Raw genomic sequence first — 21,666 nt, 5'->3', positions numbered from 1 at the left:
GGCGCTGGAGTCAGTCTCCTCCCCCGAGGAGGCGGAGCCAGGGAGGGAGGCGGGGCTTCTCCGCAGGGTCGCTCCGCCTGCCTATTCTATTCTATTTTCTATTCTATTCTATTCCTTTTTCTTTCGTTTCCCTTCTTTCCTTTTTCTTTTTCCTTTCTTTTCTTCCTTCCTTCTTTTTCTTGCATTCTTTTTCCTTTTCCTTTCATCCTTTCCTTCCTTTTTGTTTTTCCTTCTTTTTCTTTCTTTTTCTTTCCTTTTTCTTCTTTCCTTTCTTCTTCCTCTTTTTCTTTCCTTCCTTCCTTCCTTCCCACTCTCCCTCCTCTTTCTTTCCCTAAATATTCCCCTTTCTTTTTGTTGCATTCAGTTAACACAACCCTAGAAGCTGCTGCAAGTGATAACACAATGAAGCAGAGGCACTGCTTGGGAGCTCAGTCCTGCCCGGTTAGAATTCCACCCGTTCTAAACTTGCTGCAGGGATTTCCAGTAATCACAAGGTTTCTCAGCTTTGGTGGCTTGGAGCTGTGCAGACTTCAACTCTCCGAATCCCCCAGCCATTCCCAGAATCCCCCAGCCATTCCCCCGGCTGCACAGCTTCAGCCGCAGGGTTGAGAAAGGCTGCCCTACCATGTGCCATGAAGCAAAATGTATCATCCGTGTAAGACCCTCCGTGTGAGTCCCTACAGGGCCCCTAACCTCCCCAGGGCCACAGCAGATTTTACGACCCACAACAAAACCGAGTTATTTCCTGTCCCGGTTTGTGTGGTGCACTTACAAATACGGTGGGTTGTTGGGCCAGGAATAAAGGCGAGGCGAGGCTCGACCGGGGCCCGGCCCCTTCCTCCCAGGGAGGGCAGGAAATGTGTAGGGAAGCTGGGAAGGCTGCAGATCAACAGGAAAACCCTGCCGCCATCCATCAGGGCCAGGACCGAGCCAAGAACCAGGTTGCTCCGGGGGAGAAGATAGAAAGAGGAAGAATGGAAGAGGTAGGTGAGAATTTGGAGTGGGGGGGGGTCCCACGGGAATACCGCAACCGTCATAGGTATGAGTCCGTTGCCAAGCATCCTAATTTTGATCAGATGACAAAGGGAATGCTGCTAGGATCATAAGTCCCTCTGTTTGGTGCTGATTTAACTTCCAATGGTCACTATATGAACGGCTGTAAGTCGAGGTCTACCTGTACTAAGGACTTAGGAAAAACACACACCAAACTTGCAGGACAAAGAGCAGAACGTGGAAGAAAAGCGCTTGCAGAAACAGGAATCTTGGGAAAGGGGGAGTGAAAAAAATACATGCCAGGAGAAATTGGGAAGGGTGGGCAGATTTTCTCTCAGATTTTCTGCCATGCCCTGAGCAGAGCAGAGCAGCCACAGATGTGTCATTGTAAACCCTAAGCCTTCGGTGCCTACTAAATGCATTTTATTCATTTATTTTCAAAAATTTATAACAATGTCCTTCTTTCAGATGAACTCCGGGCAATTAACAGCAAAACCCAGACTGAAAAATAAAATAATAAAAATAAAATGTAATAAAACCCTACAAATTAAAGCAATCAAAATGACACCTTGTAGGGTGAGGTTGGGACCTCCAGAACTTGGGGGGAGGCTGATGTTCCCCCTCCTCTTATGGGCCGCAGGGGGAGCTGGGCCCGCCCGGCCAGGAGGAGTCCAGTGAGGAGGCCGCCCTGCACTACGAGGAGCGCATCACCCGCCTGCTGGTCACCATTGTCCGGCTGCAGGGGAAGATGGAGCGGCTGCAGCAGGACAGGGACAGGTACATCCCTCCCTTTTCGGGCCCACTTCCCTTGCCTGGATGGTCTGGATGGCCCAAGGAATCCCCCAGGTGGGCTGAACGTCCTCTGGGGGTCAGGCAGCCCCACTCCCACCCAAGGACTGGGAAGATCAGCCAGAAAAAAGCAGGACGGTTGTTTTGTGAGGATTTGTGCCTCTCTGCAGTTCAATAATTTATTTCCCCCGATGCCAGATGGAATCCTCTGGATTTCATGGAATCTCTACTGTAATCCTCGACTTACGACCACAACTCAGCCCGACTTCTGTCACTAAGCGAGACAGTCATTGTATTTGTTGACCATTTTACGACCTTTCTTGCCACAGCTGTTAAGCAAATCCCTGCAGTTGTTAAGTGAACCATTAGGTCATTAAATGAATCCGGCTCCCGCCATTGACTTTCCATGCCGGAAGTTGGTCACAAATGGTGATCACGTGACCCCAGGACGTTGCCACCTGCCAGTTGGCAAGCAGCCAACTTTTGATCACGTGACCGTGGGAAAAACCCATCATGTCACTTTTTCAGCGCTGTTATAATTCAGATAGTCGTTAAACAGAAGGTCGTAAGTTGAGGCCTCCTTGCTCACAATTTCCGGCCAGCTTTTTGCATGCCTTAAATCTGGGACAGGAGACCACCTGGAGATGCAGGGCTGAACGCCAAACACATCTCCAAGGAGGGAGATAATGTATTCTTTTTTTATGAAGTTTTTTATTTTTTCCTGTCTTATTACATATTGTAAATGTACATTCTCTTATTCATACATAATCATATATATTTTTTCTAAAGAAAGTACAAAAATAAAACACTTTAATTCTTTTTGGAGTTGCTCTTCTACCCTCTCTTCCCCTTCGTTTCACAACAAACCTTCTTCTCCTCTTTTCTCTCCCTCCCTCCTCACCTCTCCTTCCTCTTTCCTCCTTCCCCTTCCTCTCCCACACTCCTCTCCTTTCCTTCCTTCCTTTCTTACCTTCTCCCCTGCTCTTCTCCCCTATCCTATCTTCCTCTCCTTCCCCTTCCTTCCATCCCCCTCTCTCCCTCACCTCCTCTATCTTACCCTCTGTTCCTCTCTTCTTTCTTTCTTCTTTGTTGTGTAATATTTGCCTTATTTGGTAATTGAGCAACTCCAATTTTCTAATATTGTATACTTTCTTTTCAGTTTCTTTTCCATTTTAACCCAATCTATCATTTTGTAATTGTACTTATAATCTTCTTTCCTTCCTTCCCCCAACCCCCTTTTCTATTTATTCTGGCGACATCTGGATTTCTATGTCTTTTTTGTCATTTCCCTCATATACTTTTCCATAATTGACATTGTTTATCTCTTTTCTAACCATACGTAGAATTTTTCCCATGTCTTGAAATACACCGATTCCTCTTTATCTTTTAGTCTCAGTCTATTCATTTCTGCACAATCTAAAATCTTTCTTATTACCTCACCTTCTGACGGGATTTAGAGATGATGTATTCACGGTGTCTCCAGGAGCTGAGTCTGGACTCCAGGTGGCACCTCCTATCCCAGTCACACCCTCCCCGGCCCAAGCCCATGCCCAGCTCCTTCACCCGGCCTTCTTCTACCCTGCAGGGAGGAAGAGGAGGACTTCTTTTCCGATTTGGGCTCCGAGTCCACGGCCAGCCTCCCCCGATGCCCATCCCTCTTTGCCAGGCGTGCCAGGAGCCCCTCTCCCCCGCCTCCAGCCTGTCCAGAAGAAGGTAAGACCTCAAGAGGGGGCTCGGATTTTGTTGGGTAGAGCAGCTCCCTGGGTGGGAAATCTTGAATCGGGAGCCAGGAAGAAAACACCTCCCTTGGATGCCGCTGGATGACCCCCAACTCGGACCTCAAACCGGTCTGGCCGATTGAGCCCTTGGAGAGCACAACACCCCGCCTCCTTTGAGAGATCCTGGAACAATAGGGTTGGAAGGTACATTGGAGGTCTTCTAGTCCATCCCCAGATTGGTCCCTCCGTGTCTTTTCCCAGGCGTGTCCTTCCAAAGGAGGAGAGCCTAAAGTGAGGAGTGGGTCCTCTCTCCATCCCTCTTTCAGTGTCCTCCCGGTCTCCTCCCACCTCGCACCCAGGGCCTTGGCCTCTGGAATTCGCTGACCTGGCCTGGGCTCTTTTCTCTCCCAGGAAGGCCGACCTGTTCCTGGATGTTCACAAGGCCGTCACCTCTCTGGAGAACGTCCTCCTCTCCTTTCCCTCCTTTCTCACCTTCTCTCCTACTCTTGTCCTCTAACTTATCTTCCTCTCCTTCTCCTTCCCTCCATTCCTCTCTCTCCTTCACCTCCTCTATCTTACCCTCTATTCCTCTCTTTCTTCTTTGTTGTATAATATTTTCCTTATTTGGTTAATCGAGCAACTCCAATTTTCCAATATTGTATACTTTCTTTTCAGTTTCTTTTCCATTTTAACCCAATCTATCATTTTGTAATTGTACTTATAATCTTCTTTCCTTCCTTCCCCCAACCCCCTTTTCTATTTATTCTGGCGACATCTGGATTTCTATGTCTTTTTTGTCATTTCCCTCATATACTTTTCCATAATTGACATTGTTTATCTCTTTTCTAACCATACGTAGAATTTTTCCCATGTCTTGAAATACACCGATTCCTCTTTATCTTTTAGTCTCAGTCTATTCATTTCTGCACAATCTAAAATCTTTCTTATTACCTCACCTTCTGACGGGATTTAGAGATGATGTATTCACGGTGTCTCCAGGAGCTGAGTCTGGACTCCAGGTGGCACCTCCTATCCCAGTCACACCCTCCCCGGCCCAAGCCCATGCCCAGCTCCTTCACCCGGCCTTCTTCTACCCTGCAGGGAGGAAGAGGAGGACTTCTTTTCCGATTTGGGCTCCGAGTCCACGGCCAGCCTCCCCCGATGCCCATCCCTCTTTGCCAGGCGTGCCAGGAGCCCCTCTCCCCCGCCTCCAGCCTGTCCAGAAGAAGGTAAGACCTCAAGAGGGGGCTCGGATTTTGTTGGGTAGAGCAGCTCCCTGGGTGGGAAATCTTGAATCGGGAGCCAGGAAGAAAACACCTCCCTTGGATGCCGCTGGATGACCCCCAACTCGGACCTCAAACCGGTCTGGCCGATTGAGCCCTTGGAGAGCACAACACCCCCGCCTCCTTTGGAGAGATCCTGGAACAATAGGGTTGGAAGGTACATTGGAGGTCTTCTAGTCCATCCCCCAGATTGGTCCCCTCCGTGTCTTTTCCCAGGCGTGTCCTTCCAAAGGAGGAGAGCCTAAAGTGAGGAGTGGGTCCTCTCTCCCATCCCTCTTTCAGTGTCCTCCCGGTCTCCTCCCCACCTCGCACCCAGGGCCTTGGCCTCTGGAATTCGCTGACCTGGCCTGGGCTCTTTTCTCTCCCAGGGAAGGCCGACCTGTTCCTGGATGTTCACAAGGCCGTCACCTCTCTGGAGAACGTCCTCCTCTCCTACCGGAACCGCCTTCCCAGCGTGGAAGCTGAGCTGCAGGGATGTGCCCAGCTGGCCCAGGTGCGCAGGGGGTGGGAGGGATGGGGGCGAGCGGCTGAGCCCCACCCCTTACACACACCTGAACAGGGTGGGGGGGGGCTCCCTCCCTGGAGGTTTTCAAGAAGAGAGGCTGGGCAGCCACTTGTCTGAAATGGTCTCGTAGGGTCTCCTGCTCGAGCAGGGGGTTGGACTAGAGGACCTCCAAGATCCCTTCCAACTCTTTGATTCTATAATTCTCTAAGGATCTCTTGGCTCGAGCAAGGGGTTGGACTAGAGGACCTTCAAGGTCCCTTCCAACTCTGGTATTCTGTATTTCCAGCCAGGGAGTAAGTAGCCAGGAAGTGGAGTGTGTTTTCTTGCCTACTTTTTAGCAAGTATCATTTCCAGCCAATTTTTAACAGAACTAAATAAGTCTAACAGAAAGGTTCTTTTAAAGAGGGAGCAAAATTGACTGTGATGCTTCCTCCGAGGCCCCACCTGGCTGGCCCTGACCGCCTTCGGCCTTGGGGGGGGCTTCAGGGTGGGGGCAGAGGAGGGGCTCTGGGGGACGTCCTGGGTGCAAACGGGCTGGCTGGTTGCTTGCCTCCTGCCAGGGCCTGGAAGCCAGGCTGGTGGCGCTCCAGAGGGACGGCTCGGGGAGCACCCCCCAGGAGGCTGAGGGCCCCCCCTGCGAGAGGATGACCGCCCTCTACAAGGAGAGGAACACCGCCCTCCGAGCGGAGCTGGAGGCCAAGCAGGAGCTCCTCAGGCGGTCCAAGGCCTCCATGGCAGCCCACCAGCAGGAGCGGAACAAGCTCCAGAGGAAGGTGAGCGTCTCTTATATCACGTAGATTGTATAAGAAATGCTTTGTTATTAGGATGGGGGAAAATAAGAGAGCAACACTACTTGAAGATACCAGCCTGGCCTTCGACGATGGAAGCACTTATACCTCCAAATATTATTAATATGGGAAATATTGTTGGATACAAAAGTATTTTGTCAGATAAGGGGGGACTTAAAACGAAATGTGAATTGGAAAAGCAGGGGATTGATATGGATGGATACACACAGCTGCAAATACAATCTAGATATGAAAAGGATGCTAAACTTTATGGTTTTTATATGGAACTGACAAAATTGGCTAAGATACTGACAGGAATAGAAGAGAGATTGAAAAAAAAATTGTAGTTACTTATTGAGCGTTAAATTAGAAAAAGAACAAGTCAAAGAAACAATGATAGCATGGGCGAAAAACTTTGGTCACACAATAAGAGCTAGAAAAATGGCAGCAACTATGAGATAGGAATTACAAATTAACATTTTCAACTGCATACAAGGAAAACCTATATAAGATGTTTTACAGATGGCACTTAGCACCCGAAAGACTGGGGAAAATGTTTATAAGATAAAGCAACTAATTGTTGGAAATGCCATTAGACACCGGGGTCGTATTATCATATGTGATGGACACATCGGGAAGCAAAAAGATGGCTGGGCAAAAATTTGTATGTGGCTGGAGAAGATGACGCAACAGCATATTGATTTAAAACCGGAATTGTTCCTATTGGGGATTTTACTGGGAAATTATAGTAAAGAAACTGTATATTTGATTATTCACGTAATAACCACAGCTAGAATTGTATCTGCACAAAATTGGAAAAGCGAAGAGATCCCTATAGATGAAAAAGTGATTAAGAAAATGTTAGAATGTGCAGAAATGAACAGATTTAACATTTGCAATTCAAGGAAAGGAAGAATCAGATTATTATAATATATGGGAGTTATTTTAATCAATGGTTAAATATGAAAGCAATGTATTGTAAAAATAGATAAGTAAAGAAGAAAAATGTTAGGTTTGTGTTATTTTATCGGTATTATTAGTATTAATATAAGAATGAATGTAAGAAATGAATACGGTAGTAACTTTAATTGTTAAGACACAAAGAATTTTATACTCAGATAACACACTGTTTAATGTAAGATTATTAAAAGAAAATTTTAAAAAATTTTAAAAAGGGAAGGTCAGGGGACTGGCGGGGGAGGGCTCTTGCTATGCAGTTGAGTGAAGAACCAACCAGCCCCCTTGCCAGGTGCTCAGATCATGGGCAGGTGGTGTGGGGAGGTCCAGGAAAGTCCAGAGGCTCCCCTCCCCTTCACATCTGGATTTTCTCCCCTCTGGTATCTCCCCCCCCCCCCCGTTCACCTCTGGATCTTCTCCCCTCTGCCTGCACTATGATGCCAACTCAGGGCTGCTTCCTTTGCCGTTTGCCCTCCTGGGCAATAAGGGTGCCACCCAGCCTGTGGGCACTCTTCTCACGACTGGCGCAGGCCAAACATTTGCCCCCCTTCTGAACGGGCTTCTCTGGCATCCAGAGGACACGGCTCCCCTTTGCAGCAGCCAGTTGCCTGTTTTCTACTGCTGCTGCCCATCAGAACCAGCAGGGGGAGCCAGAGGTCTTGATGACCCTAAGCCTGGTATTGGGCAGGGGGCTTTTGGGGGCTCTGCTGGTGGTTTTGGGATGGGGGTGCCTGGTTTAGGCTGGGGGTCGGGAGGGGGGAAGGAAGAAAAATAGGGAGGGACGGACAAAGAAAGAAAGAAAAGGAAAGGAAGGAAGGAAGAAAAAAAGAAAGAAAGAAGGAAAGAAGGAAAGAAAGAAAGAGCAGGGAGGGAGGAAGGGAGGGAGGCTCAAAGCTTGCTGAAAGGTGTCAATCACATTTCCAAGTGGGGGCATCTCATGCCAGGGAAGGAGGCAGCAACTAAGAAGCCCCCCCCCCTCAGTGGGGAAGGGTCTTTTCTGTCCCATCAGAAATCAGGGGGAGCAGCAGCCCTTCAAACAGCCCCACTCCAGGTACCAATAACTCAGTTTCTGGTTCTGCTCTTTCCACCTTTTGAGGCCTGTGGGAAATTGCTTTATTTGTGTGGGGGGGGGGAGGTTTCTCTGTTTACCTGACCGTCCTTGCCCCCCTCTCTCCATCCAGGTGCAGGAGCTGCAGGAGAGCCTGTCCAGGGTGGAGACCTGCTCTGGAGGAGCCCCCAGCCCCCTTGGGGAAGGAGCCCAGGTGCTGCAGGAGAGACACTTGGGGGGGGGAATTCAGCCCCAGATCAGAGGAACAGGGGAGGGGGAAGAGGGTTCAGCCAGATGAAGCTAAGCTACAACTCTTGTGGGGTGGGTGGGTGGGGTTTGCTGTATTTCTGAAGCTCCCCTTGCCTTCCTTGCAGGATTCCCCCTCAGGGGCTGCTCAGAACAGCCTCCAGCCTCCCTGGGGGGCTACCAGCATGCAGCCTGCCCCCACCCTTCCAGTCACAGAGATCCAGAGCAGCCTGGAGCAGCTCCACAGGTGCCCCCCACCCTCGCTTGGCCACGAGCAGCTGGCTCTTGGGGGGTGGCAGTTGAAAATGGGGGGAGCATGCAGAGGGTTGAAGCCCCCACCCCCAATTTCTGTAAGAATCTCAGCAAGGAGGGAGACCCTGCCTGCTTGACCAATTCATCGCAGGGAGGGGGCTGTCACAGCGCCCCATGGAAGAAGAAAAAACCAGCCTGATTTGGGGCCATTTGATGACCTAGGGAGCAGAGGGGCCCCAAGCCTCTGGATTGCCCCCCACCCATCAACCAAATCAGTTCTCTGGAAGGGGAGGCCTTCTTTGGGGAGGGGGCTTCCTTGCCCACTCAGAGCATCTGCTGGGCCTTTTCTTGGGAGGGGGGGGCTGTTTGGGGAGCCGAGGTCCACACCTCTTGCAGCTGTGTAGGTTCTATTGAACTTCATTACGGCCACTTATGGATTCCCTGCCCTGGGTGGAGCAGCTGCCCCCTCCATACACCTGCGTTACAAGCTGTAGTAGCAGCCCTCCCCTGACCAGGACCCTCTGCCCCACCTAGGCGCCTAGAGGGGCTGTGGGGGCTGAACCGGCTGCTCTCGGGGGCCCTGCAGGAGTCCAAGACAGATGCGGAGCAACTCAGCCTCCTGCTCGGATGCCAGGAGTCCCACCAGACCGGGCTGGCCCTGGCCCTCCGCGGCAGGTGAGACTGGCACAACCCATGGCCATAAATCTGGCCTCAGTTGTGGTCGTAAGTTGAGAACTGCCTGTATTCCAACGGGACCTCCAAGCTGCCCCGTGAATCTGTCTTCCTCCTTTCATAACGTTCTCTTGGGGAGGGTGTCTTGTGGGGGCTTAAATATATAAACAAACAGCAACACAGAAGAAAGGGGGGGAGGGAGGGTTTTTAGCCCCCTGGGTGTGAGGGGGATCCGCCCCTCTTCCCAGCTTTAGCTGAGTTGCAGAGAGAGAGATTCTTATCTGGGCAAGTGGGGTGAATTGGGGGGCTGGAGATTGGTTAGCCAAGGTTGGCCTGTAGGGCGATGGGGGGGAACTGACACTCCCCATCTAGCCTGCCTAGCCTACCTCACTGGGCTGCTAGGAGGGAAGAGCAGGGCACCTACCCCTGATCCAAGCGGACTCGGTCCTTGCTGGGGGGGGGCAGCATCCAGAAGACCGTCTGGGTTGGGTCTCTGGGTCTGAGTGGGCCTAAGCCTGGTTCTGGAGTGGCCCCTGTTCCCCCTTCCCCTCTTGACCTCCCCCCAGCGAACGCTGCTTGGAGGCCTATGAGACCCTCTTGGCGCTGACGGCTGCGGAGCAGAAGCCGAGCCCAGAGACAGGAGCAGAGGCACCTCAGGCAGGTGAGTTTCCTGGACTGGGGGACCGTCTCTCGCCCCCTCCCCCGGCCCTTCTCTGATTCCTGCAACCGTTCTTTGTGTGTTTTAGCCTCCAGTCCCCTAGTCGGACTAGAAGACTGATTCTGATTCTGTTATTCTGTTTATTTTATGCTGTTTATGTATGCGGTTGTGGTTGAGCAATTAGTCGATGGAACCGTTTGCATCCTGGGGTTGTGGGTCCTCCATCACTGCAGGTTTTGAAAAATAGACCGGACAACCATTTGACCAGGATGGTGTAGAGCTCTTGCCTTGCGCAGGGGTTGGACTGGATGACCTCTGAGGTATCTTCCAGCCCTAGGATTCTATGACATCTCCCTCTCTGGCATTTCCTGGTAGGGGCATCCAAGGACCCAAACCCTGCCCTGGAGAAAGCTTTCTGGATCTTGCAAGCCTGCAGCATAGCCGACAGGAGCTCCTGGGACCAAGACAGGTATTGGGGGCCTGGGGCCTGGCAGGGCTGGCCGGCCTTCGGCACGGGGTCCATAGCAGAAGGCAGAGCAGGAGGGGGGCCGGGAGGAAGACCCAGAGAGGAAGGGGCTCTTTGAGGCCAAAACTTCTCTGGAAGAAGAACCCAGCTAGTCTTAAGAGAGGGACTTTCTCCATAAAGCTGGCTGGGGAATTCTGGGAGTTGAAGTGCACCAGTCTTAAAAGTTCCTGTTTCCGAAACCCGCTTTCCTTTCAGGTCCCCGCAACTGACGGGCTCCGAGGTAGAAGCCAAGCGGAGGCTGCGGGAACACATCGGGCACCTGCGGGCCGAGCAGAGTTCCCTGAAGCTCCCCGCCCACCCTCCGCCTCCGGGCTTGTCCACCGTGGCCGCCAGGCTCAGCGCGGGCATTGCGGCCAAGGCGACGGAGGGCCGGAGGGCCCTGCAGGAGGCGTTTCCTGGCTCGGCCACCCCGCCCCGGATGGAGAAGGGCCAGTTGCTGCGGGAGTTGCACAACGCCCGGGTGAGCCTGCGAGGAAGGGAAGGAAAGAGGGGGGGGGGATGAAGAAAGAGAGGTTACCCAAGGTGACCTTGGGTTTTGTGAGCAAGTGAGAGCAAAACGTTGCAGTGCAGAGCGCTCTTGCCAGCCGACCGAAGATGGACCTTTTCCTGTCCTCCATTCCGTGCAGATTTCGCTTCTGTTTCTCATCTGCGCTGTTTTTTAGGGGGGGGGTCCTTCCTGAGGTCCCCCCCCCCTTTTCTTTTATACCTCTGCAACATCTGGGCTGTGCAAAGGCTCTCGGTCTCTGACAGTTAGTCCTCCACTTATGATCACACCTGAGCCCAGAATTTATGTTGCTAAGTGAGAAATTTGTTAAGAAGTGAGTTTTGCCCTGTTTTTCTCGCCATCGTTGTTAAGCGAATCACTGCAGATCTTAATTTAGTCACAGGGCCGTTAAGTGAATCCGGCTCTCCTCCTTGACTTTGCTGGTCAGAAGGTCACAAAAGGGGATCACGTGACCCGGGGACACTGCGACCGTCATAAATGTGAGTCGTCGAGCATCTGAACGTAAATCACCTGACCGTGGGGATGCTGCAATGGTCATTAAGTGTGAAAAAGGGTCCTAAGTCTCTTTTTTCAGTGCTGTTGTTACTTCAAACTTCAAACAGTCACTAAGTGAACCGACGTAAATCAAGGACTGCCTATACTTATGACGGTTGCAGCCTCCTGGAGTCATGCGGTCACCATTTGCAACCTTCCCAGCCAGCTTCTGACTAGCAAGAGTTGATGGGGAAGCTGGATTCAGCTAATGACCATGTATTCACTTAACAGCTGCAGTGATTCACTTAACGACCCTGGCAAAAAATGGTCATAAAATTGACATGACTCACTTAACAACCGCTTGCTTAGCAATGGAAATGGAAATTGTGGTCGAATAGAATAGAATAGAATAGAATAGAATAGAATAGAATAGAATAGAATAGAATGGGACCTTGGAGGTCTTCTAGTCCAGCCCCCTGCTCAAGCAGGAGAACTCCCCTCTTCTGCACCCCCAAGACCCCTGAGGTGGCTGTCTCTAGGCCCCCTTCTCTCCCTCCACCCATCTCCTTCTGCCCCACCTCAGGAGGCCTTGGCTGACCTGGGCACCAGGCTGCACCTGACCGCCAAGGCCAAGGAGGGGCTGGCGCTCTGGACCCACACGCTCCCCGCACAGGAAGCCGCCTGCCTGCTGGTGATCCGGACCCTCCAGAAGGAGCAACGAGACCTCCGGGGACAGCCGGACCCCTCCTCAGAAAGCAGCAGCAGTGAAGAGGAAGACTCTGGGGTAAAAGCCTTTCTCCCCAGCCCAACCCCCCATGCCTCCCCTCCCCCCCTTTCTCTTGTGTCCAACGCCCTGAGCCTCAGGAAGCGCCAAGGGTTGCCTTGGACCCCTCCTCAACTCTGAGATGCCCCATTTTGTACCCACAGTAGACGGGCACGTTGGGAAGGGTTTCCAGTTGTGTAGGGAAGGATGCCCAGCCCACCTCGATTGGCGATTGGCCTAAACTGGCCTAAGGACAGACTGGTCTATAGAATAGAATAACAGAGTTGGAAGGGACCTTGGAGGTCTTCCAGTCCACCCCCTTTTCAGGCTGGAAACCCTACACCACTTTAGACAAATGGTTATCCAATCTCTTCTGAAAAACTTCAGGTGATGGAGCACCCACAACTTCTGGCGGCAAGATGTTCCACTGATTAATTGTTCTAAGTGTCAGGAAATTTCTCCTTACTTCTAAGTTGCTTCTCTCCAGCATCTTCCAATATTTGAGGAGCTGCCACAGAGAAGGGGGGGTGGGGTGGGGGGGTCAAGCTATTATCCAACGCACCACAAGGCAGGACAAGAAGCAACGGGTGGGACTTGCGAAGGAGAGATCCAGCAGGGGGAATTTCCTAACTGTGAGAAAAAATAATCAATCCATTGCCTCCAGAACTGGTTGGGTGATCCATCACTGGAGGCTTTCAAGAAGAGACGGGACGGACTCCTGCCTGGAACAGCAATGGCACCTAGGCAGCGCAGGACTCCTATGAGTGGTTACCAAATGTTAGCCTCATGCCCCCAATAATCTGGCTCCTCATTTTACCGACCTCGGAAGGACGGAAGGCTGAGTCAACCTGGAGCCGGTCAGGATCACTGTTGGCAGTGGGCAGAATTAGCCTGCAATTCCGCATTCTGACCACTGCACCACCAACGGCTCTCCCAAGGTGGCACCTCTCTTAAAGGTGACCGACACCACCTCGAATTGGACCCAGAAGCAGATCGGCAGCCATGCAATTCCCGCAAGAGAGGGACCCGGGTGCAAATCTAGACTTGCCAAACCGTGCAGGCTGCCGCATTTGGAACCAGTTGAAGCTCCCGGATACTTTTCAAGGGCAGCCTCCCCCCCTCTTCGTAGAGCACATTCCAGTAGTCAAGACGAGAGATGACTGGGGGGAAGGGGGTCGTTGGGCCAGGAGAAGCCATAACTTAATGCACAACCCAGCCCCAAACGCTTCCGTCCTGAGCAAGGAGTTCAGCTGCTTTCTCCTCTGCCAACGCTCAGGCCTGGGCACCCGACAGTCTTCCTCACGGGACCCTTCCGGCTGCGGTCAAGGACACGGAGGGAAGCCTGGCCCGGAGGGAGCCGGAAGCCCTGATGCTCCGAGTCCTGGAGACTTTGGCTCGGTAAGGTTCCCTTTGCAGTGAGACGGGTGGCAAACAAATTTAATAAATAAATAAAATTAAAATAAATAAAATTAAATTAAATTAAATTAAATTAAATTAAATTAATAAAATAAAATAAAATAATAAAATAAAATAAAATAAAATAAAATAAAATAAAATAAAATAAATAATAAAGGGAGCCAGCACTCGGGCTGCCATGCGCTGGATCTGCTCCACTGGCATCATGTAGGGCTCCAAGAATAAGGGAAAATTCCCTCTGTGTGTGTGTGTGTGTGTGTGTGTGTGAATTGTTGTTGGGTTCTGAGAGAACCCTCCTTTCCCCCCCCCCCTCCTCTGGCAAGGCACATCAAATTGCTTAGATTATTTTTTAACCGTGAAAAAAAATCCCAGGGATTTGAAGAGCGAAGTGCAGAGCTGAGGCCCAGCAGCCATTTAGGCTGGGATTTTGGAGGGTCAGAGCACAATTGGCAGCATTGATCTGTGACAGAGGTCTTCAAACTTGGCAGCTTTAAGACTTGTGGACTTCAACTCCCAGAATTCTCCCGCCAGCTATGCTAAGCTATGCCAGCTGGAGAATTCTGGGAGTTGAAGTCCACAAATCTTGGAAGCAAGTTGGAGACCCTCTGATCCGTAAAGTCCATGTAAGTGACCGGAAGCAGGTTCTCTCCAGCCCCGCAAGGGCAGCTTCGTTCTGGGCCCTTAGCCAGAGAAAGGGGGTTAGGCAGCGGCTACCTGGCCGCCTCTGATTCTCCATCATCATCATCATCATCACCACCTGAGCCGCCGTGCTGGAAATCTTAGCCTGGATATTCAAATGGAATCTCTCCGGTTCCGCCTCGGTTTTGGAGATGAAAACATTAAATCTTCATCCCACAGCCGGCACACGGTATTTAACGAAAGTTCTTGACTTATGACCACAATTCACAACAGAATTTCACGTTTCTAAGCAAAGTGGCTGTTAAGCACCCGATTTTGCAAACTTTTTTTGCCATGGTCATTAAGGGAATTGCTGCAGTTGTTAAGTGAATCGTGCGGTCGTTAAGCAAACCTAGCTTCCCCCCCCCCTTTGACTTGGTTTCTTAGAAGCCAGCTGGGGAGGGCGCAGGTGGAGATCACGTGACTGGGGACTCTGCGACCGTCATAAATGTGAGACGGTTGCCGAGTTTCCGAATTTTGATCCCGTGACCATGGGGATGCTTCAACGGTCGTAAGTGTGAAAAATGGTCACCAGTCACGTTATTCAGTGTTGTTGTAACTTTGAACAGTCACTAAATGAATGATTGTAAGTTGAGGACCCCACAGGGGGGGAGCCTTTGCTCCCTGCCCCCCATCCGTTTTTTTGGGACAAGTGGAAAGGCATGCCCCTCCCCCCATTTGAGAGCAGGGTTCCCTCTTGCAGCCCCCATCATCCCCTTCTGGCTGCCAATAAAAGTTGGGTTTGCTGATCCCGGGTGGGGGTGGGGTCACCTCCCCTCTGAGTGAGCTTCTCATCCTCACCTTCACCTCCTCTGGCTCTTTGCAGGATCCAGGCACTGAAGGAACGTCTGGAGGGTCTTTGGGTTGACCTGGAGGAGAAGAGCCAGGACTACAGGGCCCATGAGGCACAGGAGATGGAGCTCATGCAGGACTTCTTCCAGGCCCATAGGTAAGTGAGGAGAGGGGCTCCCCCTTTTCCCTGGTGGCCCCTCGGCCTCTGGGCCCTCCAAAGGGTCTCAGAAACTTTGTCGATAAACTCGCCATGGACAGCAGCAGTCTACCATCATGAAGTGGCCAGGAGGGAAACAGAAGCTGGGCTGTCCCAGCCTCCTGCGGTCCCTCGCCCTCCCCAGGTGTGTTGGATTAAAACTCCCATCAGCCAGCACATCTGGGGAAGATTTATCCTGCTGTCTCTGGGCCCCCCTTCTCAGCCTCCCCCCTTCGCCCCTCTCTCCTCGCAGCGCCCTGCTCCTCGCCTACCAGAAGGCCCGTCACAAGCAGGAGAGCCAGGTGGGGCAGCTGGAGACCCAGGTGGGGCTGATGACCAGGCGCCAGGCCAAGCAGCGCCAGGCTCTCCTGCAAACCCTCCGGCAGCTGCAGGACCAAGTGCCCGCAGGGGCACCAACTGGCCTCCCCCGGGCCCCTGCGTCGGAGGAAAGCACCCGGGACCCACCCAGCGATTTGGAAACCCCGTCCTTTTTATGGAGCAGAAAGTGAGGCTTTCTGGACACGCACAAACACGTCTACTGACCAGCAAAGGGAGGGGCAACGGTCATTCCCCCCTGCCAGGTAGACCAAGCAAAATCATGACCACATGAACAAGTCTGGTAAAAGCTGTTTGCAGGCCTGAAAGTACAAAGCTCCCGTTGCCCTTTTAACAGGCTGAGAGATTGGGGGAAACCCTTCTCTTCTCTCTGAAAACCTGGCGGCCCATGGACAGAATGCAGGGTTGCAGGCTAACTCTGCCCACTGCCAGCAGTTCAATCCTGACTGGCTCAAGGTTGACTGAGCCTTCCATCCTTCCGAGGTTGGTAAAATGAGGACCCAGATTGTTGGGGACAAGAGGCTGACTCTGTAAATCGCTTAGAGAGGGCTGTAAAAACACCGTGAGGCAGTATATAAGTCTAAGTGCTATTGCTCTTCCTTCCTTCCTTCCTTCCTTCCTTCCTTCCTTCCTTCCTTCCTTCCTTCCTTCCTTCCTTCCTTCCTTCCTTCCTTCCTTCCTTCCTTCCTTCCCAGTAGTTACAATGCATTGTTGCAGACTAACTCTGCTCACAGCCAGCTTTCGATCTTAACCAGCTCAAGGTTGACTGAGCCTTCCATCTTTCCGAGGTCGGTAAAATGAGGACCCAGATTGTTGGGGGCTGACTCAGAAGATGCTTTAAAGCACTATGAAGTGGTATATAAGTCTAAGCGCTATTGCTATTGCCTGTTATGCAGCTGTGGGCTACGCTGGCTGTCCTCCGGCCGTTCCCTCGGCAGCATCCCTTCGCCCAATCTCCCACCGTGACATCACACAGGTGTGTGTTCCCCGCCTTCTTTCCCAAGTTCCCTTCCTTCTGGAGGAGAGGGGATGGAGGGAGTGGATCCTTCTTTGGGGCTCCCAGATCCCTCAGACTCTTTTCTCCGACATGGTGAGAAGCAACTTCGGATGTGCAAATATCCCTGTCACCATTTTTGGAAGCCTTTGCAGGTTTAGGTTTTCTCAGAGGTTCTTGGGAACACAAAGGTTTTTCGTAACCTGCTGAGAATTAATTAATCTGTCCCACAATTTACGCCCATCTGCACCATCAACCTCCATCCTCCCCCTTCCTTCACCCGGATTTAAATCCTCCAGCAGCCTCACCCCTCTGAGCCTCTGGGGAAGGCAGCCACAGTTATTCCAATAAACATATATGGGAGCTGGGAAGCATCCCAAGGCTCCTTTTGATTTTCTGCTGGAAGCCATCCTAGCTAATAGGGTGGGGGTTTTTTTTCCTCTTTTTTAAAGCAGCTCTTTTAACTTCTGTATTTTTGAATTAAAAAATTAGTTATGAAAGAGGGTTTATTTTTAATGATGGTGTTTATCATTAAGGAGGAGGAGGGGGGAGGGGGAGAAAGAGGAAGAAAGGAAGAAGAAAGAAGAAGATAGAAAGAAAGGAGGAGGAGGAGGAGGAGAAGGAGAAGGAGAAGGAGAAGGAGAAGAAGAAGCAGCTCAAACCAAAAGGGCTGTGGTGGCTCAGGCTGTAAGATAGCCTGTTATTAAAACACAGCAGCCTGCAATTACTGCAGGCTCGAATCCCACCAGGCCCAAGGTTGACTCAGCCTTCCATCCTTTATAAGGTAGGTAAAATGAGGACCCAGATTGTTGGGGGGGCAATAAGTTGACTTTGTATATAAATATACAAATAGGATGAGACTATTGCCTTACACACTGTAAGCCGCCCTGAGTCTTCAGAGAAGGGCGGGATATAAATGTAAAAAAAAAAAGTGGTTCATTTTTGAGAACAACATCAGCAAGCCTGGGATTGCTCTATAAGGTCTCCAACCTTGGTCGAGGGGGTTGGTCTAGAAGACCTCAAGGTCCCTTCTAGCCCTAGGAGTCTGAAACTGCCAAAAAAAAAAATGAGGATGAGGAAGATGATGCATCCTGGACGCCTAAAAGATCCAGATAACTGCATAGTATATTGTCAAGAAGGAAGCCGGGAAATGCAGACAGATCCTGATGGCAACGTTCAAACAAAGGGATTTTAGAGATGGGTGCAAGGGGTCAAATGAGGAGGCCGCCCCTCCCTCCCAGCGGCTGGAATTAAAAACAAAGGGAAAAAATCATTTGGGGTGGCTGCCAACATCCTTCCTGACCGGTTAGAGCGTCAAAGGTAAGATGATTAGGGGGCTGGAGGCCAAAATGTATAAAGAACGGTTGCAGGAACTGGATAGTTCTAGTTTAATGAAAAGAAGGACATGATAGCAGCATTCCAGTATTTGAGAGGCTGCCCCAAAGAAGAGGGAGTCCAGCTATTCTCAAAAGCCCCCCCCCCCCAGGGTAGGACAAGAAGCAATAGGTGGAAACTAATCAAGGAGAGAAATTTCCATGAAGTGAGACCAATTGATCAATGGAATGACTTGCCACCAGAAATTTTGGGAGAAGAGATTGGATAACCATTTGTCTGAAATGTTATAGGGTCTCCTGCTTGAGCAGGGGGTAGGACTAGTAGACCTCTAGGGTCCCTTCCAACTCTTATTATTCTGCTTTCCAGAACCCAGGTTCTTGCCCTGACTGCCCCCTTGATGTTTGGGGCTCATTTCTAGTTCCAGAGGGAAGAGAGTTTGGGATGAATTTGAGGATAAAATCACTTAATCTCATTACTGTGCCAGGAACTGCTAGCTATGCAGCAAGTGTGTGTGTGTGTATGTTTAGCAGTGCAGGGGCCCAGAGGCACATGGCGGGGAACACGTGAGTGTGTGTGTGTGTGTGTGTGTGTGTGTGTGTGTGTGTGGTGGAGCTGTTCTCCTTTTTCTCTGCCCCTTTGTCTCCGGATGGGGGTGGGAGTGGGGTGGGGATGTCCTTCAGATGGCCTCCAGTGGGCTTACCTGATGCTCCCCACATCCCAAGGGAGCTGGGTGCAATCTTTCCCACTCACAAATTTAATGAAAAGGCAGCAGTTTTCCTAAGCTGCAACGTTTATTAACCTACATGGCTTGGAAAAGGTGCGTCCAGACACCTGCGATCCCAGAGATGGGTTTTTTTCAGACTTCAATTCCCAAAATCCCCCAACCAGCCTGTTGGATAACCATTTGTCTGAAGTGATGTCGGCTTTCCTGCCTAAGCAGGGGGTTGGACTAGAAGACCTCCAAGGTCCCTTCCAACTCTATTATTCTATTCAGATCCATGTTCCTCAGCCCTTTTCTAGCCAGGCTGCCCGTCCCTTCTTGCAGCCCCTTCCCCAGACTCTTGAAGGGGATTCTCCAACGCTTTCACCGCTGCACCTGGCGCCAGGCGAGCCTTCCTCTTGTCGGGGCTTCTGCCGCCCCCAGCCCGTTTCCGTTCTCCCCGAGCGCCCCCTCCCCGCGCCCCCCCGGGGGCTTGAAGCGAAGCTGGCTCGTGCCGCGCTGCTCCCCGCAGGAGCCTGGGAGCGCCCGGAGCCCTGGCAGCCTCTCTCTTTCCCCCTCTCCCCCCCTCTCTCCTGGGTCCTTCCAGGGAATATGCCGCTTTTCCCCTTAAAAATGAAGAAATGGAGTCCCTGTTCTAGCTTGGCTTCTTCAACCTGGCGCCCCCAGCGGGGGTGGAGCTTTGGGTGGGAAGTCCACAAGGGCCTGGCTTTCCAGCACATCCAGCTCTCCACCATAGCTCCCCCCCCCACCTACCCTCCCTCTTCCATTCATTATCTACTGCACCTCCCCCTCCCCTTATTCATTTTTCCACGGCTGTCAGCAAGATCAAAGTTGAAGGCTAGAGGCTTGATAAATATTCCTCCGGCACAGAGGGGCCGTCTTGAACATCTGACCGCTGAATCTCAGCTGAACCCAGAAGTGGTGAGCTCCTCTTGGGTCTCTCCTCTCCACCCTCCCGCACTGGGCACCCAGGTTGATGGATGTTGCCTTAATAAAGGCAGAAAGCAGCCCACCTGCAGCCCATCCACCCCCCAAGTCGAGGCTGTCTACCCAAGTCAAGGGGGCTGGCTGAGACTGGGGACTTTCCTGAGCAAGGGTCTCCAACCTTGGTCCCTTTAAGACTTGTGGACTTCAACTCCCAGAGTCCCTCAGCCAGCAAAGCTCTGGGAGTTGAAGTCCACAAGTCTTAAAGGGATCAAGGTTGGAGACCCCCGTTCCAGAGGATAGAAAGTTGCAAGAGAACAAGCAAGAGACAAGCCAGGAAGGGGGGGTGCCCTGTTTTCTGAAATAAAATCATCCAGAAAGAAAACCCAGTTTCATCCCCACTCTGGATCCGAGGTTTTGAAACTTCTCTCTGTTGAGAAAGCCGCACAGACGGTCCTCACTGGTGCCGTTTATTGTTTTAAAAAAAGAAAAAATGAATGGATGGCAGGTATGAAGCTGGAGATTGAAGGGGGATGTTGCAAGAAAAAGGCTGCTGAGGTTGGAATTATTAAAGGCCCGGAGATGCAACCTCTGTTGCAACGCCGTGAAGCAACGAGAAAAAACACAATGCACAAACATCAAACTAAATGCGCTGACATCAAACTGAAAATTAAGCTAGAATCGCCAATGGCCTCGAAAGGGTGAAAGTGCTAAGAGGCTCCTGTTTCATGTCCTGATGGGCATCTGAAAATGTCAAGGCCCCAGTGCCTGGAATGAAAGGTTAACAGAATAATAGAGTTGCTAGTCCAACACCACCACCACCCCACTTAGGCAAGAAACCCTATACCATCTGAGACAAATGGCTGCCCAATCTCTTCTTTGAAACCTCGTGTTGGAGCACACACAACTTGAGGCAAGCTGCTCTACTGGTTAATTGTCTTCACTGCTAGGAAGTTTCTCTATAATTCCAGGTTGCTTCTCTCCTTCATTAGTGTCCATCCGTTGTTTCTTTCCCTGCTTTCTGGTGCCTTGGAGAATAAGTTGACCCCCTCCTCTTCTTTGGGGCAGCCCCTCAAAGACCGGAATGCTGTCCCCTCCAGTCCTTTTCTCTAGACTAGATTCCTGCAATTGCTCTTTTAGCAATTTTAGCCTCCATTCCCCTAATCCTCTTTGTTGCTCTTCTCTGCACTCTTTCTAGAGTCTCAGCATCTTTATATTGTGGTGACCAAAACTGGACACAGAATTCCAGGTGCAGCCTTATGAAGCGGTATTAACTCTTCTTGTGATCTTGATTCTATCCCTCTGTTTATGTAGCCTAGAACTGCGTTGGCTTTTTTTCTTATCTGCCTTTTTTAAATGTCTTAATCTGTCCTTGGGAAGAGCCGCCTTCTTACATCCTTGACAGTGAAGATTTTATTATGTATTTTATTGTTATCCTGCCTTTATTATGTTTTATAAACAACTCAAGACGGTGAACAAACCTAATGCGCCTTCCTCCTCCTCCTATTTTCCCCAAAAGAACAAAGCTGTGAGGTGGGCTGGGCTGAGAGAGAGGGACCAAAGTCATCTAGCTTTCGTGCCTAAGGTGGGACTAGAACTCTCTGTCTCCTGGTTTCTAGCCAGGTGCCATAAATGAACAAATACACCCTCCCTTTTGACTAGTAAAATGTGCTTCTCCTTGTGGTGGGGAGCCCATAGGCGTGGTGGTGGAGGGCCGGCCCCAAGCTCAGGATCAAGGCGGCAGGTGCATGTGGCGAGGTTCATGGGCTGAGCAAGGTGAGCCTCTGGATGGTGTAAGAAGTTAGCACCCACCCCTCTCCTAGAAGAATGAAATATTTTAGAAAATATTTAAAAAGGCAGAATATTATATTTCCCTGGATGAGAGAAATGGAGAAACATGTTTTAAGGACAAAGCAGCTCCCTGCAACATCCTGCCACCCCCCACCTTTATCAATGGGCCAGAGGCAGAAACTCATTCCCCCCACCTTTGTCAATGGACCATCATCTGCAACACAATAGGACCCGTCTAGCAACAGAAACTCACCACATCTGGGAAGATTACATCAGCCAGCAAGGCTAGCTAAGACCCCCACCCCC

General features: G+C 51.1%; 1 protein-coding gene across 1 annotated transcript; it reads left to right on the top strand.

Moving 5' to 3' along the window:
• Window positions 1–141: 141 nt before the first annotated feature.
• On the top strand, window positions 142–17,182 carry USHBP1 (USH1 protein network component harmonin binding protein 1). Its single transcript, XM_058163654.1, has 17 exons — window positions 142–983; window positions 1,634–1,770; window positions 3,368–3,496; window positions 3,912–3,970; window positions 4,508–4,729; window positions 5,152–5,276; window positions 5,849–6,061; window positions 8,215–8,295; window positions 8,456–8,574; window positions 9,114–9,254; window positions 9,818–9,912; window positions 10,285–10,378; window positions 10,631–10,895; window positions 11,998–12,198; window positions 13,454–13,575; window positions 15,098–15,220; window positions 15,513–17,182. Exons 1-17 carry the CDS (start codon window positions 858–860, stop codon window positions 15,766–15,768), a joined length of 2,508 nt encoding a protein of 835 aa, XP_058019637.1. The 5' UTR covers window positions 142–857; the 3' UTR covers window positions 15,769–17,182.
• Window positions 17,183–21,666: the final 4,484 nt, after the last annotated feature.

This window comes from Ahaetulla prasina, chromosome 1, assembly GCF_028640845.1.
Source record: "Ahaetulla prasina isolate Xishuangbanna chromosome 1, ASM2864084v1, whole genome shotgun sequence".
Classification (NCBI taxonomy): Eukaryota; Metazoa; Chordata; class Lepidosauria; order Squamata; family Colubridae; genus Ahaetulla; species Ahaetulla prasina.
The sequence above is the reverse complement of the archived record's forward strand: the minus strand, read 5'-3'. Positions and strand labels throughout refer to the sequence as shown.

What these genes read in the sequence shown, in the direction of transcription:
- USHBP1 (XM_058163654.1), top strand. Translation starts at nt 858, where the DNA reads ATGTGTAGGGAAGCTGGGAAGGCTGCAGATCAACAGGAAAACCCTGCC. An exon ending in AAAGAGGAAGAATGGAAGAG is followed by an intron (nt 984 to 1,633) that starts GTAGGTGAGAAT and finishes TATGGGCCGCAG; the next exon opens with GGGGAGCTGGGCCCGCCCGG. An exon ending in AGCTCCTGGGACCAAGACAG is followed by an intron (nt 10,379 to 10,630) that starts GTATTGGGGGCC and finishes CTTTCCTTTCAG; the next exon opens with GTCCCCGCAACTGACGGGCT.